Source organism: Conger conger, chromosome 11, assembly GCF_963514075.1.
Source record: "Conger conger chromosome 11, fConCon1.1, whole genome shotgun sequence".
NCBI classification, from domain to species: Eukaryota; Metazoa; Chordata; class Actinopteri; order Anguilliformes; family Congridae; genus Conger; species Conger conger.
Window position 1 is genome coordinate 36,850,886 of NC_083770.1, and position 27,768 is coordinate 36,878,653.

The 27,768-nt window shown below is 41.5% G+C and overlaps 1 protein-coding gene across 1 annotated transcript; it reads right to left on the minus strand.

Moving 5' to 3' along the window:
• Positions 1–305: 305 nt before the first annotated feature.
• Positions 306–24,625, minus strand: castor1 (cytosolic arginine sensor for mTORC1 subunit 1). The gene is made up of 9 exons (XM_061260714.1): positions 24,291–24,625; positions 18,922–18,992; positions 16,566–16,759; positions 12,786–12,921; positions 12,040–12,163; positions 11,050–11,160; positions 9,270–9,352; positions 8,471–8,565; positions 306–1,770 (listed from the first exon to the last, which is right to left on the minus strand). The coding sequence occupies exons 1-9, from the start codon at positions 24,536–24,538 to the stop codon at positions 1,702–1,704; spliced, it is 1,131 nt and encodes a 376-aa protein (XP_061116698.1). The 5' UTR covers positions 24,539–24,625; the 3' UTR covers positions 306–1,701.
• Positions 24,626–27,768: the final 3,143 nt, after the last annotated feature.

A 27,768-nucleotide genomic window follows, 5' to 3' on the forward strand; every position in this document is an offset into this window, starting at 1 on the left:
GTCAAAATAGGACTTTTGCTTCAATCACACCACACTGCAGATATTATCTTATCTCAAAATAATCATGACTGTTCAGCAAGAAAGATTTTCCACTCGCCATTTACACTACAAATCCCACTTCTTGTGTTAGACAAAATTAAACTATGCATTCACACCCACATTCTTGTTGGCCTTCTTTGACTGGAAACCTGCAAAGGCAGTGAAAATGTGGAGGCAGAGTAATAATGTCACTAATTCCGGAGAGGTGATCCCCAGTTCACGGAGAGTCAGTCATTTTCACCTGGAAAAAAAAAATCACGCCATACTTTTTTATTTGTGATATATATTTTTATTGAATAAAGCAGCACTTTACAAATATTTGACATAATACTATGTTATTGTACAAAAATGTAGTTGTACCAAAAAGAGATTACTGATGACTATTTAATAATTCAACTTTTCTTTTAGCCTACAAGAAATAGGAGAGGGAAGGAAAAAAAATAAAAATAATAATTTTTTTTAAAAACTAAAAAAAAAAAAAACTCTGTCTTCTCACCCCAGTTCACAGGCAAAAAAAAAAATCTATAAGTAGTCTTGAAACCTCAGGTAATAGCAGAATCATCAGTAAACTAATGTCAGCAGCAATCCAGAAATGAAACATTGGGATTACTTGGAAAAGGAATTATTCAGAGGATTGCTCTGGTTTCCAAATAATGAAGCAAATATTTTCCATGTGACAGGTATGATGGCTCAAATCAAAGAGTGCCATGTATGGATGTAATATGTATGCCTATACAAAGAAATTTAATTATATTTGGTAATGCAAGTTACAATTAAAGAAAAACAATTGTAGGTCAGGGTGAGGAAAAAAAGAACAAGGAGGCAATCTCCTTGCATGTTTTCGAGCTTACGGAAATATATGCAGCATCAAAATAAGTTATTTAACCTGAAAAACATCATGTCATCTCTGGCAAACAAAATCATATTTTCCAGATGCATGTAAACATACAACAATTTGGAACTGGGGAGTCATAGTTGTACAAAAGCTTATGAGGTTGTGTACAAAACGCTGCATTTTTTAAGTCATTACTAAGGAAAATGCACCTCAAGAACAAACTAATTTCAAACCCTTGTAAAAGTCCCTGTTGAGAGTAAGGGACCATGAAATGGGTACTAAACATGTTTCTTTTACTTTACTTTACTATATTTTTATGATATTTAGCTTTATCTGAGACTGTGCACTTGTAAAAGGTTTTAATTTCCTCAAAGATTTGACTTAGTCAGGAGTGCCCAAGACTGTGGACTGTAGAGCGCATTGACATTTTGAGCAAATTCTCTCCTGGAGGCGAGACAGTTTTCCCGGCCAACTCATAGCTCTCGTGGGTTCTGAACCTTACCGTGAGCTCCACCATGGCCTGGCTGAAAGTCTCAGACGTAGCACTGTGCACTGCAGTGAAGACTCAAATAACGAGAAAAGTTCAGTGCTTCCGAGTACAGCACGACCACCAACAAAATGCTGGGGGTGGGGTTCAAAAACAGGCTCCTCAGGTCAGCACCTTCCATGGAAGCGCTTTGGTGGTCGTGGCAACTGGTGAAAAAGATAATACTGCTTTTGCTGCAGGGCTAGTTCTAGGCACAGAAGTTGTGTCTACAGCTCCATCTGACCCTCTCTGCTCCAAGGGGAGGGGGTAGGGGTTTTTATTCTCCTCAGGAGTTTTTCCCTCAACAGGCCGGCTCGTTCCTCTGCTGATGTAGCATGTCAATCACACTGATGATGTCCTCCTCAGGAACCTGGACCGAAATGGGGTTTAAAAAAGAAATGTTCAAATTAAACCATGTCAATTCACCGTCATCACACAAAAATAAGAGCTTTGTTTTTTACATTATGCTACGAAAATACATACAAAAAATGTGAAGTAAAGACACTTCTCTGACCACTGGTTGCTTTTTTTTAATTTTTTATCCCCACATCTATATATTCAAACCTCTCAAGTCTCACCCATTGACCGTGAGACGCACGCATTTCAACCAGTTCACACACTCACACGCTCACACGCCACACCTATCTTTTCTCACGGTGAGTCGGCCGAGAAGGGATAAAACCCACTACACGGAAATAAACATGATTTTAAAAGCAGTCTCGTTGGATTTGGAGCCACGTTTGGACACTTGAGGATCTTTTGACATTTTTTGGTGATCTTTACCCGTCTGGCCGGTAGGCGGGGTTACTGTGAGGATCTGCCGCGTTTGTCCCACTCTGCACCTGCATGCTCAGAAAGGCGGTGTGCTCTGATGGGTAGGTATACTGTGAACAATGCTCCAGTAAGTTAGTACGTTTTAAATAGTAAAATATTGTTTCAGTTGAAAACTTTGACATATTTCATGTGTCACGTCATTTTGTTTCTATGAATTGTAGTGTTTGGCTGCAATACAAAGTCCCAAAGGTTTTTAACCTCCCATGTCGAAGAACTAGCCTATGTTTGGGAACATTGCTTAAATATGCGCGAATATGAAAGTTTAAATGCAATTCCTTATGTTTTGCTTGTGCAGCCAATGAAAAGATGCCCCTGCAAAAATGATAGAGATAATTGATGTTAATTCAAATTTAAATGTTTACTGACAGGGGTTTACAGTCTACCAGACAATTTTACAAGAAAAACACGAAGTATTTTATTTATTTATTTATTAAAATTCAATTTACTTGACACTGCACCAATCTACCCCCGCGTTGAAAAAGGCCCCCAGCCTAAACCTTGCGGGGGCCCCCCGAGATTTTGCATTACGCCACTGGGCAATATAGTGTAATATCGTGATATTTTGAAGATATCGTATCGTATCGTACCGTAAAATTTCATATCGGTTCATCCCTCCCACACACACACACACACACACACACACAGTCACACACTCAAAGTCACACCCTCGCACAAATGCTCACCTCTCCCGAACTATTACATTTTTTTCTTACATGTGTAACTAAATCAATTTATTTTATTCAGCTGAGTTTGTCTTATTGGTTTGGCCCATCATTTTCGGTTCTATTTGTTTTATTTGTGCTGGTCAATTATAAACTTAATTCCATCCATCCATCCATTATCTTAACCCGGTTATCCTGAACAGGGTCGCAGGGTGGCTGGAGCCTATCCCAGTATACATTGGGCGAAAGGCAGGAATACACCCTGGACAGGTCGCCAGTCCACCGCAGGGCGCACACACACCATTCACTCACACACTCATACCTATGGGCAATTTAGACTCTCCAATCAGCCTAACGTGCATGTCTTTGGACTGTGGGAGGAAACCGGAGTACCCGGAGGAAACCCACGCAGACACAGGGAGAACATGCAAACTCCGCACAGAGAGGCCCTGGCCGACGGGGATTCGAACCCAGGACCTCCTTGCTGTGAGGCGGCAGTGCTACTCACTGCACCATCCGTGCCGCCCCATGAACTTAATTATAAAGTATAGTTTATATAGTTTATATAAACTCAATTATAAACAAAATTATAATTGGGAGAAGTGGATTCGGCCAAGGGGCCTCTGCGACCAAAACATACACAATGTCGATTTGCTCCAGCCCTGATTTGCAATCTCACTCAGAGTTTTTCATGAAACTTGAGAGCCCTGATACATTTCTCATTTAGGGTCCCCTGCCTTATGATGGTTTTTGTGTGCAACCTTTATTGCATTCAGTGAAGTATAAAGAGATATTAATTGCATTTAATTACACCTTTAATGTCCAGGGATGGACGACAGACACTTAACTACATATTCATGTTACAAGAGTTATGTATGCAACTACGCATCGATGAGCTCCAGATGACTGTCAGAGATGGTGCTTAAAGCACTTTAATTTCCTCCATCCCGTGCAGTCACCGGTTGAGGTCCTATGGACCCCACTCTCTGGTTGCCCACATACATCTTAATTGTGGAGGTAGAATTGTTAGCTTCCAGCAGGGCCTGCAAAAACTGTTACGGTTTCCACCTTTTTGCATACAATGACCAGGTGGAGGGCGCCCGAGAGTTCAGGATGGTCTGAACGATTGCCTGATCACACAACGTCAGTAGTGGTTCTGGTCCCTCAGAAGTCAAACAGAGTCGCAGGTGATTTGGGTCCGGATGCTATCTGCGACCCTCTAATTGTGCAAGGAGATCCGTCCCTCTCGGAAGGTGCAAGAGCTCCATATCACGGGGTCTGAGCAGCACAGAAATCTATGGTCATTCTGGCCAGTTGGGAGCCACCAGCAATCCTCTGGATGCTTTTTTTGTCCCAGTCTAGGGTTAGAAGAAGCAATAGAAGTTGGAAGAAATCCATACAGAAGGCTGGCCATGCATGGGCTAGAGCTTGCAGACAAAGAGGGCTGAATGTCTCCCCCCAATGCCTCTGGGTGGAGTCTCCAATCCCCCGGAGGAAGGCTTTTGTGCCACCTGGTGATGAAAGGTCCAGGTGAGTTCCACACACCCTCGGCGGCCCTGTGTCACCAGACTGCTCCCCACCCTAAAGGGGAGCATCTGTGTGCACCAGGTCCTGGTCCTGGGGGAATCAACCCCAAATATGCTCTTCTTCTCCACAACATAACGATGACATCTTGCTTTAATTTACCATCAGTCCCAATTAAGCCACATGCGAGAGTGTTACTGCTGGATCCTGTACTGCTCGATCACTGGTTGGAGAGACAATCAAACAGTCGTCCAGATATAGCAGGATCTAGCCTGCAACAGTGCAAGGGCTACAGCCATGCAACTGGTGAAAAGGGTCCACTGACAGGCCAAATGGAAGAATAATTGTTTGAAATTCAAAAGGCAAAGCACAGAAACATTTGGTTCAAACCCTGCAGATTGGGGATGGGACGAATAGCCGCCTGCCTTTTTAGGAATTAAAAAGTATGTACAATATGTAGAGTAGTTTTTTTTGTTGTTTTTTTTTAGTTTTAGTTTTTTTACATAAAAAATGTATACTTAAAAACCACAATACAAACAAACTTTTGAATTAGGTCTATCAATGATTATGAGAGCAGATGCAGTTATGATCGGCAACAGTAATGGGTATGGCCAGAAATATTATGGGTTTGTAACTATGATTCTTTTTTACAAAATTATATGAATCATTACCATTACACCACAAAAATAACCATCCTCCTACATCCACTGCAAGCATCATAAGGCCCCACCAAAAATATTAACAGCCCTGTTTCAGTTTCCACCTATCACTGCTTAGAAGTCTTGAAAGGCAACACATTTCACAGCAATGCAACACTTCCATGATGACACAAGAATACAGAAGCTATCAGGTGCTACTATGTCATAAACTACTGACTCGATGACTAACGGTCTATAAAGAAATGAAAGTGACAGATAGATTGCTGACAGTCACAGGTATCTTTAGCCTTCTTTGGCTCTTAATTTGGTCATGCGCTTCTCGCTGTTCCTGTTCACAGGAAGACCGACAAAGTGTTATCTACTGATCAAACATAACTGATCTGCTTGTAGCTGATAGCTGATCTGCTTGTCAGGAAGGCCCAATGATTGCCACAGGAAACGCTTAAAAGGGGTTAATATGCATTCATACAAAGTTCAATTTAAAGCAACTAAAAAAACAAATTCCATCAAGTCTAACACAGGAAATACACAAGTATACTCATGCACATACACACACAAACATGCACACACGAACACATGGACCATGCGCACGCACACATACACACACACACACACACACACACACACATCTCAGCACCCAAAAACAAATTCATTAATAAAGAAAAAAAAACGAAAAAAAAAAAAAACAGCTCATCCATCACCATATGATCATCAGCAGTCTGACTCCAACACCAGCTTGCTCTGCTAATCCTGCCTAGCAGTGCAGCTTTCTGCTGGTTTAACAATTTCTTTCCTTTCAATGATGGGGAGATGATAAAGGAGTATACTGCTAGAGTGATGGAGAAAAAGTGCACATCACCATTTACCAGGCCCTTCAAATCTGCCTTCAATCAATGTCAAATACTAAAAAAGAAAGGAAAACCATCAAAGATCCAATGAGTCTTCTTATTACATTGGAATACAAAAAAGAAATAAAAACTTGCATTTCCATTTAAACCACAGTGCATTAACAAGAGCTGATGTGGCATATTGGTTGCAAGTCTTCATCTCCTGCTTGGATAGGATAGAGAGAGAAAATAATTGTGCCGGCTTTATGACGGCAATTGCTAGAAAGTGAATGTGGCCTTAAATCCACAGAGAGCCCCATTCACCCCCATGGAGAGCCCTATGACCAAACCCTCATTGTCTGACTGAGAACTTGGGGTGCAAAACCACACTGCAAATCCCTGTCAAATGAAAACCATTTTCAGCAAGTTCACAGCATGAACCCACTACTTCGGAACTGTACTTTCCTCTCAGGTCCTCTTCGCACTTGTACTTGTGTTTGATCTGCACTTTGTTGTACGTCGCTCTGGATAAGAGCGTCTGCTAAATGCCATGTAATGTAATGTCATGTAACAAAGCACTTTTCAAAGTGATATGTTACAGCGCGCTGAACAAAAAATAAAATATAATCACAGCAGAGATAAATCATCAAACAATATCAAAGAACTGTGCACTACTTCAGACATTGCAATGTGTGTGCACTGCAGTGATCAGTCCGACAGCAAGAAAGAAAGCGACTGTTACTGTAGAAGTGCAGATTCCATAGACCAAAAAAAAAGACCAATGAGTTAGACAAACAAGAACATAACTACCCTAGTGAACATTGGGCTATATTGGACAAACAGCAGCAGGAAGCTGTGCAAAATGCATATCAACTAGGAAAACTGTACAAATTAATGGTAAATTAAGTCAATTAAGCAAAGGCTCCAGACCTGGTAAAATTAATTACTTGCAATATGTTGATCCATTTAGACATGAATAGAATCCCGGTAGATTTGTGAACATTTTAAAAGTAGTTCTTCAATTACAAAATATATTGATGCTTCTTCTAAAATGTCAGATACAGCAACTTTGGATTTTCTTGAAAATTCTCAGGGATTTAACAGACTTCAAATGTTTCAAATGTAATGGTTTTCAAATGTTACCAAGTATTTCAAATATGTATTTGTCCCACGTCTCATTAGTTCAAATTTCCCAACTGTATTTTTGGACCAACTGTGTGAAAACAAATCTAAAGCACTGGTCTGAAGCACGAAGGATGTGAATGTTAAACATATTAACTAGCAGGTTTTCTACTCAAAGTTTTTCTTTGACGTGAATCTGGACCTAAATACACAAAGAGAAGGTCTAACTAATCTCAGGTGTAACACCTCTACCGCCCCCTGCTGCTAAAAGGTAGTTAGGGAACACACAAGCAACTCTGCTGGAGTAACTTCACAATTTACACCATTCACTGTGAGCTCCTGTCGTGACTGCAAATGTGGCGATTCATCTCGTGAGAAACCAAACTCCTTAAATAAATCATTCACTGAAAACTGCGATGCAAGAATGCCACAAAATGCAGACACACAGTCCTTATCAGCACCTGGGACCACACAACCCAGCTCACAGCCAAGAGCCTCCTGGTTGAGATTTTTAAGAAATACAATTATTCAAGCAATAAAGTTATGATATCCAGGGTGACATACAGTATATTCCTTGATTAATCATATTGTTGAATGGAACCATGACACTTCAGTCATGAAGAAAACGTATCGATTATACGTTGTCCATTGATTAAGTGTCCATTCTGTAATGTTTAGGCATTGCATTGAAAACTCAGTGTCACTGTACGCAGGCAGGCTACAATGTTGCTCCAGGGTTGTGTTTTCGATCCGTATCACTGCAATGCAGTAGAGAATAAATCAGAAATAAAAGATAGAACCTGCTCTATCACTACAGTATATACAAAATCATCCACCCTCTATCCATATTTATCTACATGGGAAATTAAAGAGAAATATGCTAATAATACCAGGCTATTATTGATGAAACCAGCAGGCATGATTTATCACAAATTACAGGTAAGCTGATAAGACCATAAAGGCCAAATTATGAGAATGAGAAACTACATAATGCAAGGATTTGTCCCTATTTGTGTCATCTTTACAGTAAAAGTAAGACTGAAATTCGACTTTTGCAAACAATGTACGACAGTCAATACACGTACATGCACAAACACGGACACCCACACACAGAAGGTTGCTGGTTCAGTCCCTTGCCCTGGGTGTTTCAAAGTTATTAAAGTTCATTATGTGTATATACATTTGAATACTTTATATGGTATTTTATATATATCTCATATCTATTGCAAGAGGACCCTGTGTATACTGTATTGTAAACAGTAGAGTTTTACTAGAAAAGCTGTTACCTCCTACATTTTGCGAAAGGTGCAGGAGAAATGTCCCTCTAGTGGACGATGAAATATGAACTTTGCTGGCTCTGCCTCGAGGCCGGACAGTTTCCGCCGCTTCTGTTCGGCTGTGCGACGGAGCGGGGAGGAAGGAGGAGGAAGGTGCGGACTCACCAGAGCGTGGTCAAAGCTGAAAGTGCTTATGTAATACGCCGAGATGTCGCTGTCCGCTAGCGGCTGGGAGATCTGGGCCACAATACCGCATTCATCTGGGATGGGGGTAGGAACAGACAGTTCACACATTACAAAAAAATACTACACTACTATTTTTGTGCTCTTGGCCTAATATCTACTCTTTTGCTTTGGTGTGTTTTGCCTTCTATCATTTGACCTTTTTTCTTTGTTCTGTCTTCATTGCTAGAAATGTACTCAATAAATAAATGTATTATTGTTATTATTATTATTACAGTGTTATAGTCACTCGGTCACTGAGGCATGCAGTAGTTGATTGAAAGCGATAAGGTTGGTTGCCCTTTTTTTTTTCTTTTTTTTTTTTTCTAAGGCCAAACTCTGAGACATGGAGAAAGATGCCATTCAAGGTTGAATACATATGAATGCAAAGCCTGTCAGTCAAGAGCAGGAAGACCAGATTAGACATTTATTTTCCTTGGAAATGTAAACGTCACACCCAAGTTAACATGCTCTAACCAGTAGGTACAGTATTCTTTTCATAATCATAATGTTCACATGACGCAACTGAAGCACAAACCTTTACATAAAAAAAAATAATAATAATGTCATGACATAAGTTAACTGACAGAAAAGTTACACACAGGAGAAAAAGTGAAAGAGTGGAGAGCCAGCAAGGGGTGTGGCAGCATACAGACCCCTATCACTGACAGACCTGTGTGTGTGCGTGTGCGTGTGAGTGTGCGCGTGTGAGTGTGTGTGTGTGCGCACATGCGTGTCTCACCGAAGCCGAGCGGCTGCCCCCCGATGCGCACCATCCTCCACAGCTCCCCGGAGGAGCTGGTGAACAGCAGGTCTGCAGGGAACCTGCCAATCACACAGGGAGCAGACTCGGTCACTACTGCCGCCCGTCTCAGCACAAACACACACAGATTACACCAGCCCTCAGCCAATCCCCTTCCCCCATATGGCTCCGTCTCACAATCCCATGTCAACGCTGGAGATCCACCACACAATGGAAAAGGCATCTTGCACAGACAGGGTGGGATCGAGCAGATGTTGGGAGTATGCCTGGATAGACAGTAATTGCTGTTGTCTGAAGTGATTTCAATTTTCGAGCCTTTTTTCCCCCCCAAACAATTTGTGTATTCCTTGCTTTTTTTGTCGCCAATTTCACAACTACAATTCAAATGTTTTTAGAATAAATATGTTTACAGTTTACCCCAAAAAATGTTTAGCCCTGTTTTTTTTTTTCATTATTACTATGATTATAATGTCAGATAGCCAACACTGTCCTGCGGTTCTATAAGACAATCAGCAGGGAGGTTGTTGCGAGCATGTTGGAGAACTTGCCACAGTTCTTCTGCAGACTTTGGTTGGCTCCTTGCTTACAGTAATATGTTACTTTTTAAAATTAAAAACTTTAAAAACTGTAAAAAACTGTAAAATTAAATCTTTTGGAAAATGAATATTTGGAAATCTGAAATGTGTTCTTTTATACTAACACACACAAACAAATAAACATACATATAATAAAGTGTAGGGTGCCTAAGACTTATATATATATATATATATATATATATATATATATATATATATATATATATATATATCTAGGATCGGTACCCCACTAGAGTAGAACGGCCAGTGCGCCGGCGCCAGGAGCTGGGGAAAATAACTGACGGCGAATATTCCCTTAAATCGTATTTAAGGGACCGGCACCTTGGAGAGCCCGGGCAGGGGGAGAATCAGCACCAAGGCCAGCACAACCGGGGCGCGGGTGGAATGCACTCCGAGTTTGAGAGAGACCAACTCCCTACAAAAGGCCGAACTCGAGCGCAGGGCGGGGCTCATGACGGAAGAGGAGATACGCAGAGCCAGTGTGGGTGAACGCCTCGACCAAGCCACGACTGAACTCCACTCGAATAAGACGTGGAATACTTTCGGGAAGGACACCGGGAGAACCCCATGATTACGGAAGAAACCCCGCGGAAGAAACATTAACTTCCCGGATTCACATGAGCCAATCATTCCTGCTAGAAGCCAGCTAACTTCTTTTTTTAATCCTAGACGCAACGGACAAAGACGGGCGTCTAGGCGGGGGAAGAGGACTTCCGAGGCTGGGGAACCACGTGGATTTAACGGCCCCTCAACGGACAAAGACGGGCGAACACAGCCGCGTGAAGTCCGGCTCCGTTTTTTGGTTTTTACCGTTTCGGAGTTACAAATTTTTTGGCCGCTTATTTCTATTTTTTCCTCTTTGATCTTTTTCCCTGTTTTTTTTTGAAAAAGGAATTTTTGTTGTGGACAATTGAGAAGTGCCCTGAAGGCACTAGTAGAAAAATAAAGAAATCATTTTTGTGTCTCACTCTCACTCTCACTCAAACTCAACCAACGGGTCACCACTATATATATATATATATATATATATATATATATATATATATCCACCTGCACCTGCACCTCACACTGGATCCCCACCCATAAGTTTAGGAATAGGATGTGTTGTCTGTAACCAAGCAGTTGTTGTCATGGAGATGGAAGTACTGACAGGAAGGACTTACTGGCGTTGTGCTTCAGTGTCCATGACGATCGAGACGTAGCCATCGATCAGGGAGAACGAGAAGAACTTTATGCAGTCCAGGTCCTGGTTGGGCGGAGAGCCCTCTTTCGGACTGCCAGGTTGAAATAGAGAGAAAGAGAAGAGCAGAGCAGAGCAGAGCAGAATACATCAAAGCACACCTTCAACAAACAGCAGCTTGAACTCGGAAGGCCTATAGAAATCAGCTCAGCGATCAAACTCCTCAAACTAACAGTCACGGACAGTGCCAGAAATGCCTCACTCCAGCAACAAACCCCATAAAATGCCAAACATGCCACAGAAAGGACTGCGATAGGGGTGGGCCTTGTCCCGTACAGGTTTATAGAGTCCGATCTGAGACTGATTTACAGATGGTCCAAAAGGGCGTTTACTAAGAATTCCACTCAACAGCTATGAAAGCAGGCAGAGCCGTAATGGAGTAAACACTAGATGGAATTTCTCCATTTGTCCATCAAACCTCAGAAGTAACGCTAACAAAGGGTTATTTTCAAACCGCTTTCCTTTCCAAACTAATACCCAAGATACACACTCAGGATGTGAGCTTAGCATCATAATGAGTAGGTCTGAACAATTAATTACAGAGTCCACACTAAAGAAATATATACTTCTGAGAATCTAAACCTGAAGGTAGGCAGAGTACATTATTCATTTGAAATCCGTTTTGTCATCCTATTTTGACGCAATATGTTAATTTAAAGAGGTTGACAGCACAAGGGCAATGGGTGATTTTAAATGTGTAATTTGTGACTGCTTTTTAATTACGGTTAACAAACGGAGAATGAAATGGAAGTATTTGTTCTCAACTTGATTGTTTTGTTGGGTAACTGTGTTTTATGTCAGGCCATAGAAAAATGCTAAATAATAAAGATTAAATAGAGATAAGTTAAAATAAGAAAATATTAGCCTCCCGTTACTGTCTCAGAATGCCTTGCGCGGGCAAGAGAAGCCCCACCCGTTGGAGTAGAAGAGCACATCGATCAGCGTGGTGGCGATGGCAGGCAGGGTGTCCGGGTCCAGACTCATGACACAGAACCGGTTCTGTGGGCTCAGCACTGGGTGCACCGTGGGGTGGATGGCTGTGGAAAGAGTGATGTGACGTTTCTATTCCAGAACTCATTGAAACCATGGTCACGATCTCCAGAGACTGATCACTTCCACCCAGTTACCGTGGACCAACCATGGACCAAGCCAATAAGCACACAGTGGTATTGATCACATTCAGTAACAATGTACAAGCATTTGCTTTCCGCTAGCTGATGAACTGTGAATACCATACATCAGAAGACCATAAGGACGTTTTATGATGAGAACAGGTTATTCAGATTAGCAATTACTGTACCCACTACCTTAAGCAGTGTGGTTCAACCCGTGGTCCAATCTGGAGAACCATGTGGTTCAAAGCTGCTGTGCATTTATTTTGCATACAGGAACTCCCAGGTGCTATACTGATTGGTTGACCATCACTTCCTTAACATACAAATCGCATATTACAGAGGCACGCTATTGTACAGCGCACCCAAAGTCCCAAATATATATATTTTTTCTTGTGCGCACAAGATATTAACTTCAGGGAACAAGATAAAAAAATATATATAACTTTTTGGGACTTTGGGAGCTCCATACTATCCTATTCACAACAGCTTACGGACAATTATGATGGGTGGTTGGATGGATGCACAGATAGACAGTGTTCCTCACCTTCTTTCCCATTTTTCTGGAGACCGTTGCGCACGTCTTGGCTGTGGACAGGTACGGATTCTCCACCCACCTCCCTGTAGATGTTAAACTCCTCCTCCAAGGTGTGCACCACCACCGCCAGGTCCTTCTCCCGCACCTAGGGAGCACCACGAGTCACACCATCACAACAGCCCTTTCTAACCATCTCACACATACTCACCCACACACTCACACACACACTCACACACACACTTGAGCTGATTTCCCCTCAGAACATGTTTAATGGCAAATCGGCAGGAGGTTAACAAAGGACATAAATAAGTTAAGTATTCAAGTTAATAAATTTCAAATTCTGAAAACAATAGGCCGCCCATTAACCTTAATCCCAGTGCTCAAAAAGGTACTTGACCATCAGTGAGCACTGCATTACTTGCTTACACTGAAAATTGAGTTTACCATTTCAAAATTCTGGAGTCCAAAGGAAGAATCGGATGCAAATCCATCAGCAGCTAACAAATTATACTTCTTTAAATAGACTTGCTTACCATGCAAAACGGTAAAGAACATGTACAGGATATTTATTACCTAAACATGAGCTTTCCACTCACTGCGTATTTATAGACGAGCAGAGTGCCACAGGCCTGTATTTTCATGACATGCTTTGAGCAGATTAATTCAAGAAGCACCTGCAGAAAGACAGACACTATACAAAAATTTTTTTAAAACCTGTGGAATAATTTCATTTTCCTTTTCCTTAACCTACAACTGAAATGGCCAGAACAGAAGCAAAAGCAAAATGGCACAAACACAAGCAATACGGGAACTTCTAGTACATCTAGAGCACCAAAAACGCTCTGCTCAAAGCGTGCACTAAAACGAGGGTGTTTGGACATTGATGTGGGAGTGGTGCCATTAGCAGGGGTGTGTTTATGAAACTCTTCTGGGAAGAGTGCTCGCTCGCCCTATTTTCATCTGACACTGACAACTTTGCTAACACAGACTTTGCAAACCCAAATGCTAATGCACTTCTCTGCAAACTCTGACAGCAAACTTTGTCCCCCTCACATTATCCCTCATTATGAGAGCGCAGATCTTCTTTATGTACACAGCACAAGGCAGCCTCTGCTTTCCAACACTGAGGAGAAGAGGTGCAGAAGGAAGGGGATTTTTAACAGAGAGCAGCTTATTTGAACATCCTGCTCAGCTTCATGAGAGTGCTAATTATATGCTAGAATAGGACAACATTTATTAAATCATGTCACTTTTAATCTTTTATCTTGTCTACAGTGTACACCTCCAAGTGTAAAATCTGTGTACACCTAGAGTGTGCAACCTGTGTCAAGAAAGTCTCTTAATATTATTTATATGTTAAATATTGTGAGTAATCGTGAGCATTACTCTTTACACTTTGAAGTGTAGTTTTTTTAGGGGGGAAATGCTTTTTTCACAATTCTGTCAGTGTTCTAGAACTCAATTGCTTTCAATTATCAGTTGTGATGGTTACATCAGCATTGGAGTGTTCACATTTGTGATCATACACCTTAAAGGGCCAGTAAGCATCATTACTTCAGTCTCCAGAGAAACAAATGCCAAACAAAAACAGTTTATTCAGAGGCAAACGTTTAAAGGAAACCACACAAACTGCTGAACATGCTTACCAGGACCCAGAGATGGGAGAAGACGATCATGTGGTCTAACAGAAAAGGCAGTTCACCACACGGTGGGCAAACAGACTCGGATCTATAGCTTACAACCCGACTGCTGAAAAGGCTGCGTTCATGTTGCTGCTTCTTCCAACCAATTATTCTGCCTTAAATCTCTAAACGGTACACAGCAGTTTCAACCATAGGCAAAGGCGTACTGTGCACTGGACAGCTGTAGCTTGTGAGTTTTATATTAAAGAAAGCTGGCATGAAATCTTGATATGGATCAGTCCGCATTAAGCAGTCTTAGTTTAGCTTGGGTCACCTTCACAACCTTGCAGGCTTTCCTACGTTAGACTGGCATACCAACATTTTTTTGAAGTTTAAACCAACCCGACTTCCTGTACAACCCTACGACTTCCTATGCAGACAAAAAAAAAAAAAAAAGTTTCATTTTAAAATGTTGCATCAACCAAGGTAATTAATCTGAATTGCTTCAGTAAATACCCTGGAGCAATATACTCATACTGTACAGACACAAGTAAGCGGTGCATGATGTTCAGAAAAATTGCTTCTGATACATGTCTAAAATGAACAAACACCTATGAAAAATTGGCACATTGATCCTCCTCTAACATCTGTGTTTCATACGGATGACTTGTTCAGATACCCATCAAGGAGGTGTTTTCTTACCTCTTCAGCTGAACCATTTCCTTCTCTGGTGTTTAATTTATGCAAGGCCTTTGAATCTTGTTGAGGAATTTTTAGAACAGGAAATGGGCAATTAGCAATAAGTTACAGGAACATGCACAGCTTGTTCAATAATTCAAGAAATTTTCAATTGGCCCTCAGCCCCCACAAACAATGTCATCTGTCACCGTACACAATAGCCCTTAATTACACATCACTTTCACCTGTTTTTAATAATAATGCTTTTCAAGAAATTCTGACAAGCAGGCAATGTTTGCCATCTGTCCTCAAGACATATGTGGCATGTTAAAAAGAAAAAAAAAAAGCTATCAGAATATGATCTGCTCTAATAAACAGCCAAATATAGTTACTACTGCCAAATTTACTATGAACACAAAGAAATTTGACCAATTTTCATACCAGGTCTTAAATAGTTTCCAAGGCAATAATGTCATGCTTGTAATTCCAGCCACATAACATGTGTAAGCCTGCCATTTCCTCATACGCATTAATGTGGAGACTTCGATGCAACACTGCATCATAGAATGGTTCCCCAAGCTGTCCAATTTAAAATGAAGCAAAACTAAAGAGAAAACAAAATTAGTCCATGAAAAAAAAAAAAAAAAAAAAAAAAATGCTCATAACTGGAGAAAACAAGGGATGCAGAGCTGAAAATAGAGCTGGAGAGTGATGTGGAATAAGTGAAAACACAACTCTGGGCTGGCAAGGCAAGCCATAAGCAATTAAGGACTTTACTTGGCAATTAAGGACTTTACTTGGCCATGAATAAATAACCAGCAAATGAGGTCTCATTCGTCTGGACGTGAGGAGAATGTCATTCAAGCTCTAAAAATACAGCATTAACCATTGACCTGTCTTGGCCATTCCCGCTACACGCAAGTTTTGTCTTGGCCATGACCATTTAGGCTGGTAACACTTTAACGAGCAGACATTACCTAAATCCAGCATTAACTGGTAACAGCACGCACGCACGCACGCACGCACGCACGCAGGCACGCAGGCAGGCACGCAGGCACGCACGCAGGCACGCACGCAGGCACGCACGCAGGAGCGCACGCAGGAGCGCACGCAGGCACGCACGCAGGCACGCACGCAGGCACACACACACACACACACACAAGACCTGGGTTAAATACGCAATTGTCTTGCTTTTCTGTGTGACTGATCTTGCCTGGTGCAATATAGCCAAACAAGAGGACCAGAAGGTGGTTGCACTTTTTGAGAGTATTTCATTGGTTCCAATGCACCAGAGAAGTTAAGCTAAGCATAGAAAAGTTGAATTTGAATTCAAAATATACACAAACACAAATCCAATCTAAATTGCTCCGTGCTTAAATCTTCTTTAGTGCTTTTTTCAATGGGTACCTATGGGAAAGTTACTATGAGACTATGCTAAAGTTTTTACCATCTTTAAAGGGGCAAGAGTAAGGGCAGACCGTGATCTCACCAGGATGAAGTCAGTCTGATAGGTGGAGAGCATGAAGACAGACACGTGCTGCTCGGCCAATGGGGCAATGACAGACTTGGCGATTTTGGTGACGCCCACGGCCTGGGAGCTGCTGGAAGCCTGGCCATTGGACGCCACGTTGAGTGGCAGCCAGGTAGAGCCCTCAACCTGCAGGAACTCAGAGGATGGGAGCTCTGCAGGGATAGGGAGAGGGAAGGCAGTTACAATGAAAGCAGGGAATCATGCAGTGCTTCACAGAGGAGAATTAGGTATGATGAATTTTCCCAAACAAGGAATGCTGAACCTCAAAGAAGCACAATGAGGGGTGAATAAATCCCATTTGATCAGGGTTAAGACCCTCTTGGAATACAACAAACTCCACTTTGAGATATACTCTGAAATAGTATAGAGATGGTATGGAGATATTATCAATAACAATATTGTTATTTTAGAATATATTTCCAACATACCATTATCAGGGAAAATTAGTTGGACCAAATTTATCTGATCGATTCATTCAGTAAAAAGCCACCAGCCAGTAACTGGGAGTAGCAGCAGAGCCATTTTCTTTTGACCTTCAATGTATTTTTAATGGTTTTAGGCTGCAGCACACAACAGATACAGAGTGTGGTTAGTGCCACTGACCACAGGGGAACTACAAAAGTCCTCTGTCTGTGCCCTCAGAATATACAGGGCAAAATAACACAAAGACAGGAACTGCTCAACATGGGTATACAAAGCCATTTCTTCCCAATGAAAACTTCCTTTAGAAGGCACGTGCAGATTGAAAACATGCTAGTAGAACTGACCTGCTCTGAACAGGAAAGCCCAAAGCGGCCCTGTGCAGTGATGGAATGCACCCACACGACCAGGGCTCAAGGCCACGCACCTGCAAGCCCTTCAGACCAGCCTTACGTACAGTATTAGGAGGGAGTTCAGCTGGCCTTCCACACCAAGCCAAGTCCCTATCAACGGATTAGTGACAGCTAGACTTTTCCAGCATGACTACGGATGTGCATTCAATATGGCAGGGGTTAGCTAACATTAGCTAACGTTCACCAACATATTAAAACTTTTTTCTGTTTGCCATTAACATTAGCCAACGTTAAATAACTTTGAAAAGGTAGTACTTGGCAAACAAAAATGGCCACCAATGGGGAAGATGACAAGTGAATAAAAGTTGATAATTATTTGGATGTTATAATGCACTTTAATTTAATTGAATATTTGTTCAGACCTTTTTTTTTTTTTTAAACTACAGGTTAGCAGCTAATCAGCAAGCTTGCATTGTTAGACCAAAGTCGCAGCCATTTGTATTAAAAAGGTGTTGGTAATTAACTAATTGGAATGCTCATTTAAAATCGTTCAACAGCAACCGTTTGCTGCAAACATAGTTTGTTGGGAATGTTCGCAATCTTGAGTCTGATCTCGGTGTAATGCTGTTCTAGGGAACCACTGAGGTGTCATCAGCACCCATTCCATTTCCTTGAATTAAGAAGAACATAAAGAAGATACTGTAAAGGTCTGTGCTTTGTGCAACTGGTGGCCACTTCCCTCGTCACCTGGCTCAGCCTGGTTTGTAGATACCTTGTACAAAGAGGTTTTTCACTTTGGCTTAATTTAATTCCAGCTTTAAAAATATGGTGCCACTGTCTCCACGCGCACACGCACACACACGCACACACACGCACACACACGCACACACACGCACACACACGCACACACACGCACACACGCACACACGCACACACGCACACACGCACACACGCACACACGCACACACGCACACACGCACACACACGTATTTGGTCTGTCCATTTTTCAACCCTGCAGGAACTAAGAGGCGTGTGCCGTTTGGCAATGGCGGCCTGTGAACAGACGGTAATGCCAAATACAGGGCATTTCAGAGCCTCGCCTGTTTGTGAGGGTTACCAAGTGTGGCACATCAAACAGTGAGCTCATCGCTTAAGAGATTGGCTGGATATAAGCACCTTAAAGCTGCATGATGACGGTGTGTCAAGCTGGGCACACCGGAACAGCTTTTCAAGCTAAGTTTCAAGTCAATTCTCTTGTGCCTACCAAGGGAACAGACCCAGCTCACGTCAGCTCAACTCCCCAAGGCATCCCTGAGAGGCCTCTCCCCACAAGCTTTCACCACATTAAACAGAAATAGAAAGTGTTTTAACCCCAGAAACCAGTACCAGATGTGCAGGCAATGCCTACAAGCGTCGAACTTTTGCATTTTTGCCACGGTTAAGGATTCATAGCACTCACGTCGAACTTTTGCATTTTTGCCACGGTTAAGGATTCATAGCACTCACGTCGAACGAGAGAATGAAAGAACACTGGTGTATACCTGAGAATCCTTCCTCATCAAGCACCACTGTGTAATTCTCGGGGGTCTCAGTCAGGCTGAAGAACTTGCATCTGAAGGAGAGAGAGAGAGGGAGAGAGGGAGAGAGGGAGAGAGAGACACTCTGAAAACCAGACATTCTGAAAACCAACAAAGACAACAGATTGCTTTGGGGAGGCAGGTGGTGGGGGCACAAGTGCCAAGCTCTAACTGGGCCAGTACCGCCTGCTTTCGAACAGCGTGTGCATCCAAATTGGACAGGCTGCTTCAATGACCCACTGTTTTCCTTTCTTAGAAAGGACCCCGTTACCACTTCTATAATGAAACGTCTTTTCTGTGATGGTCTTTAATTAATGCTGAGAGGGGGCATTATGATGATGCGTGATTATGGGCCCAAAACCGGATGTTTTTGTCACCGAACTAGGAGCTGTTGGACACTGTGTTCTGCTCCATTTAAAATGGCCATTGTCGCAAGAGGATCGCTGACCTCCCGCTGCTACACTGAGTGGCCAGCCGCTGAGGCTCATGGGATAGCAATGGGCCTGGTCTGAAAGGACTGTTTTTGCTGGAGAGACAAAAGATCCAGAGCTTAATCAGGCCAGAGGCTGTTGATAGAACATCTCTTGCTGGGTAGCTGTATTAATAAAGTAGATTTCAATTCCTGCTTGAGTTCCATCTCAGCAAGATGTAACATGTGAAATGTGTGTGTGTGTGTGTGTGTGTGTGTGTGTGTGTGTGTGTGTGTGTGTGTGTGTGTGTGTGTGGGGCGATCAATCCAAGGGGAAAAAATAACGCTCCACCCTTTGGGCCAACTCAGCAGCCCATTGTGTTTCCGACACTCCAACTTCCCGTTCACCTCTCAACCTCCACAGAACCGTACTTCCTGCAAGTATGCTTACACCTCCTGCTGTAGAGGCCAACACTGGGGTTATTTCCTGTTTGTGCAGTATTCAATATGAATTTATATAAACCAGTGCTCTAACGTAGATCAGAACAATAAGGTCTTGAAGTTTTTTTTTTTTTTTTGACAATGTTAATATTAAGATATTTGAAATAAGGAAAAACTTGTTTGCAGAAATAGAGCAATGCAGGGCTAAGGCCTTGCTCAAGGGCCCAACAGCTGTGCAGATTTTATCGTGGCTACAGCTGTTGGACCCTTGGGCTTGAACTACCGACTTTCCAGGTCCAGGCATGTACCTTAGCCACTAGTGTCTCCCCTTGTGACTGTTTAACAAAGTGACTGCTATTGCTTGAGAAAACACAACAAAAAGGCTCAGTTATCTCAGTGATAACCCCTGGAATCTTAAACCGATAGCCCACGCTGCAATCCAGCCTAGTACACTTTGCTTCCGACATAGCCTACAACAGAAAATACCAGTGAACAGGACAGGGGTTTTCCCCAACTGGGAAGACCAGCTTCGGGGAACTCTGCCTCACTAAAAACGGTAAGGGGTCCGGAGATCCATCCAAGTGTGGCGATGGGATCTGATCTGAGCCCACACAGGACAGCGATCGAAAGATATGTCCAAGCCCGGCTCAGTTTGACCACACAAGCAGGCTAGTGGCTAGGGGGTATAGGGGCCGCTTGTAGGAAACCCCCTCCCTGGGGCCCCACATACAGGACCAAGCTCACCCCACTGCTAATGCTGGCTGGTGGAAAAATCTCTCTTGTTCAAAATCTCTATTGTTGTTGGATCAGAGGCGGCATTGTTCAAGTCGGTCTTCACTCATTAGCCAACTCTATGGGAACCTCCTCCCCCCCCAAAAAAAGAGAAAGCACAAAATAATAAATAAATAAAACACACAGATTAACAGAGATTTGCATTACAACAAACACCCAGGGACAGGTCAGATTTCATGTCCTCTCTACTTTCATGAACTTACCATTAAGTTAACCTTCATTCTTTGTGGGAACAGCAAGCAAAACCTTTTAACCCTTCAAGTTGAAAAATCACCAATACGCAATTAGAATGTTCTTAACTAAACACTGTTATGCTGATGTAACAATCACTACTGGTAACGGAATGCAAAGGAGTTCTAGACACTGAGTATAAAAAAAATAAAAAATAAAAAATAAAAAAATAAATAAAATATTTAAAATTTAAAAAACCTAGAAGTAATAACCTCAGCCAAAGATCTAAACTGGACAGAGACTTAATCTGGTCTAAATCCTCATCACAGATAGGGTTTGGAGCAAATGGAGTGCTTATAAAAGCTACACTGATACTACGGAGGCAGAGCTCGCATTTGCTGGTCTCTCTCTGCTGGTTTCTGAAACCCTGCTTAAAGTGCCATATGCAGCCTTTTTAAAACTGCACTTTTTCATATTGACACTCATCTATCCATCTGCCAAATGACAATCAAGTACTAATTTAGAAACCCATAGGCCCAGTTTCACAGACACAGATTAGGACTAAATTGAGTTTTGTATGGTGAATCTCCAGTCAAATTCTAATTTTGTCTAGGACTAGGCTTAATCGGTGTCTGTGAAACAGGCCTTTAAGCTCTTGGTCTGGAGTGGAGTGGAGAAGGCAAAGGATGAAAACACTGGTCAAACACTACCTCATTAACTTCACATGGAAGGATGATAAATATATTTCTGGTCAATTGCATTTCAGTTCAGTTCAATTCAGGAACTAACCAGAAATCTCATTCATAAATTGAAAAATCAGATCAGTATGGGCATTTTCAACTGTCCTGAACTGACTGGATTCAAATTGAACAGGAAAAACAAAAATGGAGCCCATGTAAATATACACAGAAACTCAATTTCCAGTGCCCTGGAGGGTATATTACAAAGCAGGATTATGGAGTTAGCTGGATTAGTTGACCAAGTAAAACCTGGAACCCTTCCAAATCTGGAACATGGACTGAAATAAAAAGCACTGTTTCAGGTTTTACTTTATCCAACTAACTTGTCCAACTAACAATCCTACTTTGTGAATTACACCTATGGTCTCATTGCTGATAAACAAGGAAATCAGTGAGTCCATGCAGAGTAAAATGTAGATAATACAACATAAACAGTACAGCATAAGCCATTGGCCAAAAGCAAAGGTTCAATGGTTCTGGAAAATTCCAGCTATGCCCCAATGTAATGGTCTAGAAAATGTTGCTAAATTACTAAGTCAGGTTTTGCTATGCTGTTCACAAACCCATTCACAGGTGAGGTGAGACTGAGAACAAATTCCTACTGGGTGAAGCTTTATCCAGGTTTACATTAATGGCATTTGGCAGATGCTCTTATCCTGAGTGATGTGCAGTTGATTAGACTAAACAGGAGACAATCCTCCCCTGGAGCAACGCAGGGTTAAGGGCCTTGCTCATGGGCCCAACGGCCTGAGCAGATATTGTGGCTACACCGGGGATTGAACCACCGACCTTGCGGGTCCCAGTCATGTACCTTAACCACTACGCTACAGGCCACAGCCTTGACACCACATGTGTTGCGTTTACAACACAACAGAATCCGAGGAGACTCGTGGGAGTGTTCAATTAAAGGAGGTTAACTGCACTTTCATTGAGGCAAGTCTTGTTTGTTCAGTAATATAATTTCACCATCATATAAACATATAGCCTAAATGAACTGAGAACCAGTTCTGAGACAAAAACAACCTGTCTTAGATGTTGGCCAAATGCATTACAAATACACCTGAATATCACAAGAGAAATGGGCATTTTAATTAAGAAATTTATTATAGTTGAGAATTGTTCTTTAATAGTAATTACGAGGCTTAGTAACCACCAGATTTTTTACGGACGCATAACCACATGTAATGATCCACTGCCTTTGAAACATGATGGAATACTTTCTGATACCAATAAAAATAGATGGGCTTCAGCTCAGCAAGGAAAGAGATATCCTGATCGCGTGAAAAGATCTGCCCTTATAATTCATGCTTGACACACAGATTGTCAAGCAGTGGCCAGATGTTGGAAGCATTTAATAGGGTAATGATTATATGGGTCGTATAAATAACAATTACATAACAAAGAGAGGATTTCCAGGGATTTAATAAAATCACCATTCCAGTCGACCTCTAATTCGGGCCCTTTAAGTACGGTTTACATGGCTGCAGCATCAGTATTACACTTAATATTTCTGCAAAATACTAACACATCTAACCTATTAAAGGAGTTTATGTGTGTCACCGTTTTTTTAAACTGAGGCCAAACCACCGCCCAAGGGCGTGACTGGTACATTATTCAACGATGATTCTTGAAATATCCTCCTTAACAGTAATCTTGGAAAGTTTTGCAAGCGCGGATCACTCAGTACACTCCTACTACAGATGTGTGTCCTTAGCTTTAAACCATGTTTGGACAATGGCTTGATTGTATTCTTCCATCTTACATAACATGTTTTGCTGTGTTCGTAAGTACTAAATGCTTTTGAAAAACGCAGACTTAAATTGACAATGCACATTGCAGCGACATTAAATCTGACCCCATGACCTTCAAGCGAAATATGCTGAATGAGGTGAATGTTTCACCATTCAATTTGCCCAATTACCATAACATTGATGAATTAGTTCTACCACCCATTAAGAGTTTAAGCCATAGTTTGTTTGTTATCAATTTACTGATGTCTCCCCAGTAATATATTCCTGAACAGGTTTATCCAAATGTGCTATTCTAGTTAACATAACTTTACTTCACTTAATAGCGAAGCAGTTACGTTGCATTCTGACATCCATGGAGAATGTTTGGTACAACTATTTGGCACAACTCACAGCAGCGTTCTCTGTTCCTCTGGAATTACACATGTTAACAATTAACTTAAATAGTTTTCTACTTCTTTATTCAGTGCACTTAATACTACGCATTATGTTTATATAGTTACATCACTAACTACAATGGTAAAGCCTACAAAAAAAGCTTTTCCAGGTGGTTGCTCAGTAGCTCGAAGACTGATTGTCTGGGTAAGGTTAGTTTAACAAAGAAACTAGGCACCCGCGTAGCTCTGCACAACATCATGCCCATGCTAGTAACCACGGTGGCAGCTGACAGCGTGTCCTCATGCACAATGCTAACGTACAGAGGGGAGCATTCTAAAATCTGCTGTCACATTTGCTAGCAGACATAATCATTCCGGATATTCGCAGCAGTTACGCAGTACTCATAGGCCACGTTATATTAAACCATGCATGCATGTTTACAGTATTGCGCTCTGGAAGTATCATTATCCAAAATAACACCGTTTAACCAGTTAGCTCACCAGCGAGCTATTTTTGTTTTCAACATCTCTATCTTGTGTCCCGATTGAGGAGCATCAAGTTTCACAAGACTACATCAAGTTGCACGATGAATTTTAAATAGCTAGCTAGTCACCAGCTACGCAAGCTAATGAGTTTGGAATGCAGCATGCTTACCTCGTCCTATTCCGGAGAAATATGAGTTTGATTAGTGGGTGCGTAAAATTCACCAATCCGTCCTTACAGATACTAGTTACTTTGAGCCTGTGATCTAAAATGTGCAGGTCCATCTCCGCTTTGCCAGTTGTTGTGAACAACGGTATAGAGAGACAAAAAAACCTTACCGCCTCTCCTTCAAGGGGGCTTTTTACGAAATATCCCCCAGATAACAACGATTTAAACAGAGTGTCTATGTTTTTTCGCATTCCCGAGCGCTAGTCAGGTACACACAGCTCTGGGCTTTGCAGAATAGCTTGCATCAGTCACGGATGAAGAAAAAACACGCAACGCAACTTGACTCCACAACGATATTCAAATACTAGCCCATAAAGCAACACGCCCCCTCGGTCTTAAAGGGACAGGCTATAAATAATAGTTGTTTTTTTCCGTCATTGAAAAATCTAGTAGCGCACAAATTATTCTGCATTTATTTGTGTGTAGACAATTATTTGTCAAATATCAAGCAAAATATTGCAAAATCATGATATTAGTTCATACAATAGCTCCAATGTAATCAGCTTAATGTTTGCTGCCTGGTAGGCCTGTAGACCTCTGTACGATACCGATAATAGCTACTGAGAAAATTCAGAGGCTACCAAGACCTGTTATTTTACACTTTAAGCTTCAAACTATTTGTTGTACAGTATGACACTTCTTTTTTGGGGAAATTAACATATTCTGGATTATTTGGTACAGAATTGACATTTTACAAAATGCTTCCAATACAATGTGAAGAAACCTGAAAATATAACATCCCTTTAATAATAAAAAAAACAGTTTATTCAAATAGCTTTCGCATCTTAAAGTGGTATTTTAAAATATCCCAAGAATATTTAATTTAAACATACATTTACACATACTACAAATTATGCTGTTTTTAATTTAGCACATTATCTTATCATCTTTACATCATATATGATGATGATGATGATGATGATGATTAAATAGACACACTTGATGTATGTATCCCTAGTGGTAAACTGCAACAATATGGTGTTAATAAACTGTTTTCTTGTCTTCACAGTGGGACATCTGGCCAAGTCTGGGAGATTGTCTCTCAGGTAGATGGTATTCACAGTGCTCATCTCCATAGCTTAAGAGGAAGCACTCAGCTAATGTAGATACAAGGGAGAAACCATCTGTCTGTAGTTTCCAATTTAGCTGTAGAAAAAACACAATGAGTAAACAAATCCAATCGCAATGTTGCATCTACCTGCCCCATACAGCCTGTCATAAACTGGAAATGAGTCGGTTTTAATTGCTCTCTTTCGTGCATCAGTATACACTTTTGCATGGAAACTGCACTGCAAAGCACTAATTAGTGTGCAAGACGGAGATGACCAGAGTATGCCAAGATCCAAGATGCTTTTTTTATAGCATCAGAGGCATTTAGTCAAATAAACAGGCACAGAGGTTAACAGCTATTCCTCTGCTAATGCATTTGAATTTGCATGCATTTGAGTACAGTTAATCTATGCTATGTTTTAGCCAAATACATCAGGCATATTAAAGATAATTTTAGCATATTCTGGTTTAATGTGGCGGCACAGATGGTGCAGTGGGTAGCACTGCCGCCTCACAGCAAGGAGGTCCTGGGTTCGAATCCCGGTCGGCCGGGGCCTCTCTGTGTGGAGTTTGCATGTACCTCCCGTGTTTGCGTGGATTTCCTCTGGGTACTCTGGTTTCCTCCCACAGTCCAAAGACATGCATGTTAGGCTGATTGGAGAGCCTAAATTGCCCATAGGTATGAGTGTGTGAGTGAATGGTGTGAGTGAATGGTGTGTGTGTGCGCCCTGCGATGGACTGGCGACCTGTCCAGGGTGTATTCCTGCCTTTCGCCCAATGAATGCTGGGATAGGCTCCAGCCCCCCTGCGACCTGGATGGATGAATGGATGGATGGATGGTTTAATGTTGAAAACTGCATCACTGTTCACTCATGCCAACTATGCTCAGTTATTCTGCATCGAATAAGCAAGCACTAGGTTGGAGGTAATTGGACAGAGGTGAGAAGGTGTTTTACCCTGTTCAACAAGAAAGTCAGAAGCTAGTACGTCCTTAACACTTTCTGGACCGGGTAAGCACACATGCTTTCACTCTAGGGTGTCTACAGGCACAGTAGTTTACAACTTGGGACAGTCAGAGCAGCCAGTTTCCCAATGATACGCTAGTCAGGAAAACGGGTCTAAGGCCCTAACCAAGGTATAACAGACCTATAACCTGCTCCATCTTCATGAATAAATGAGTGATCCCACAGAAGGGGTTTTAACCTCACTTGATGTTTGTGTTTGGAGATTCAGGTCTGGTCTCTTTCCTATTCCTATGTGAAACATCTGTGTGGAGCCACACACACCACACACGGCTCGTCCTAGTTATATTACCCATCCATGTCTCCTGAGTCCTCGACTAACCCAGAAATCAATCGAGGTCCACCACCTTTAAGGACATGACAGGCTGTTAAATGCTCCTTGAAGCAGCTAGGAACTAGGAGCTAGGAGGCTCCCGAAGGGTGCTTGAGCAAGGAATCAAGAGTGCATCCTTTGCGGAGATTTTTTTTTTTTTGAATGCGTGACATATAAATGATCAAAATGAAACCAATTTTCTTTTTTAAGCAACCATTCAAGTTAGTTTGTACAACTTCCAGAGTCTGCCACACAAGCAACCAGACCATAGTTTTATTGCCCATTTGTCTAAGTGTGACATGTACAGGCTGATTTTTATGCAAATAACCTTGTAGGTTTATGCATGTATGAGTGACATATGTTGCGATGTTGACAGCTGATGAAGAGATGCATAAGGCATGTTTCACGTGGAAAGTTTAGATTATTCCCATGTACTCAGAACAACATTCACTCAAAATCTCTCAAAACAAGGTTGAATGGAGAATATGAAAAAAAACTACTACAAAGGAAAAATATAAGGTGCATGTTTGATAAGTACTGGATACAGAATGCTACGAATAATTATTTATTTTGCACATAATTTCATGATTCTGCAAAATGATCACAGACCTTGATTAAAATAATTGGATACATTTATACTTGAGAGTGTCTGCATTCAAACAGCTCTAAAATTAACTGAACAGACTTGATGATGTAGTCAAGTTCTCCCTGATTACTGAGCTTATTGCACATATTTTACACATAACAAAACTACAGTGCAGGCTGACTGTTTCTAGTGATTTATCTTGTTAATTTACTTAGTCACATTTCTATAATTGGGTGAATCACTACTGTAAATAAAACCATATCCAATAAAATAAATGCATATTGTTCACATTCACAGATCTGCATTTCAATGACCTTGCTGAATACAGGTGACCAAGAGGAAATGCATATCTGCAGTAAACTGGAATGACTTGAGTGTTTCAAATACTACTCTACTGTACTGTAGCTGATATGTATATCAATTATGTAATTGTTTCAGATTCAAATACGT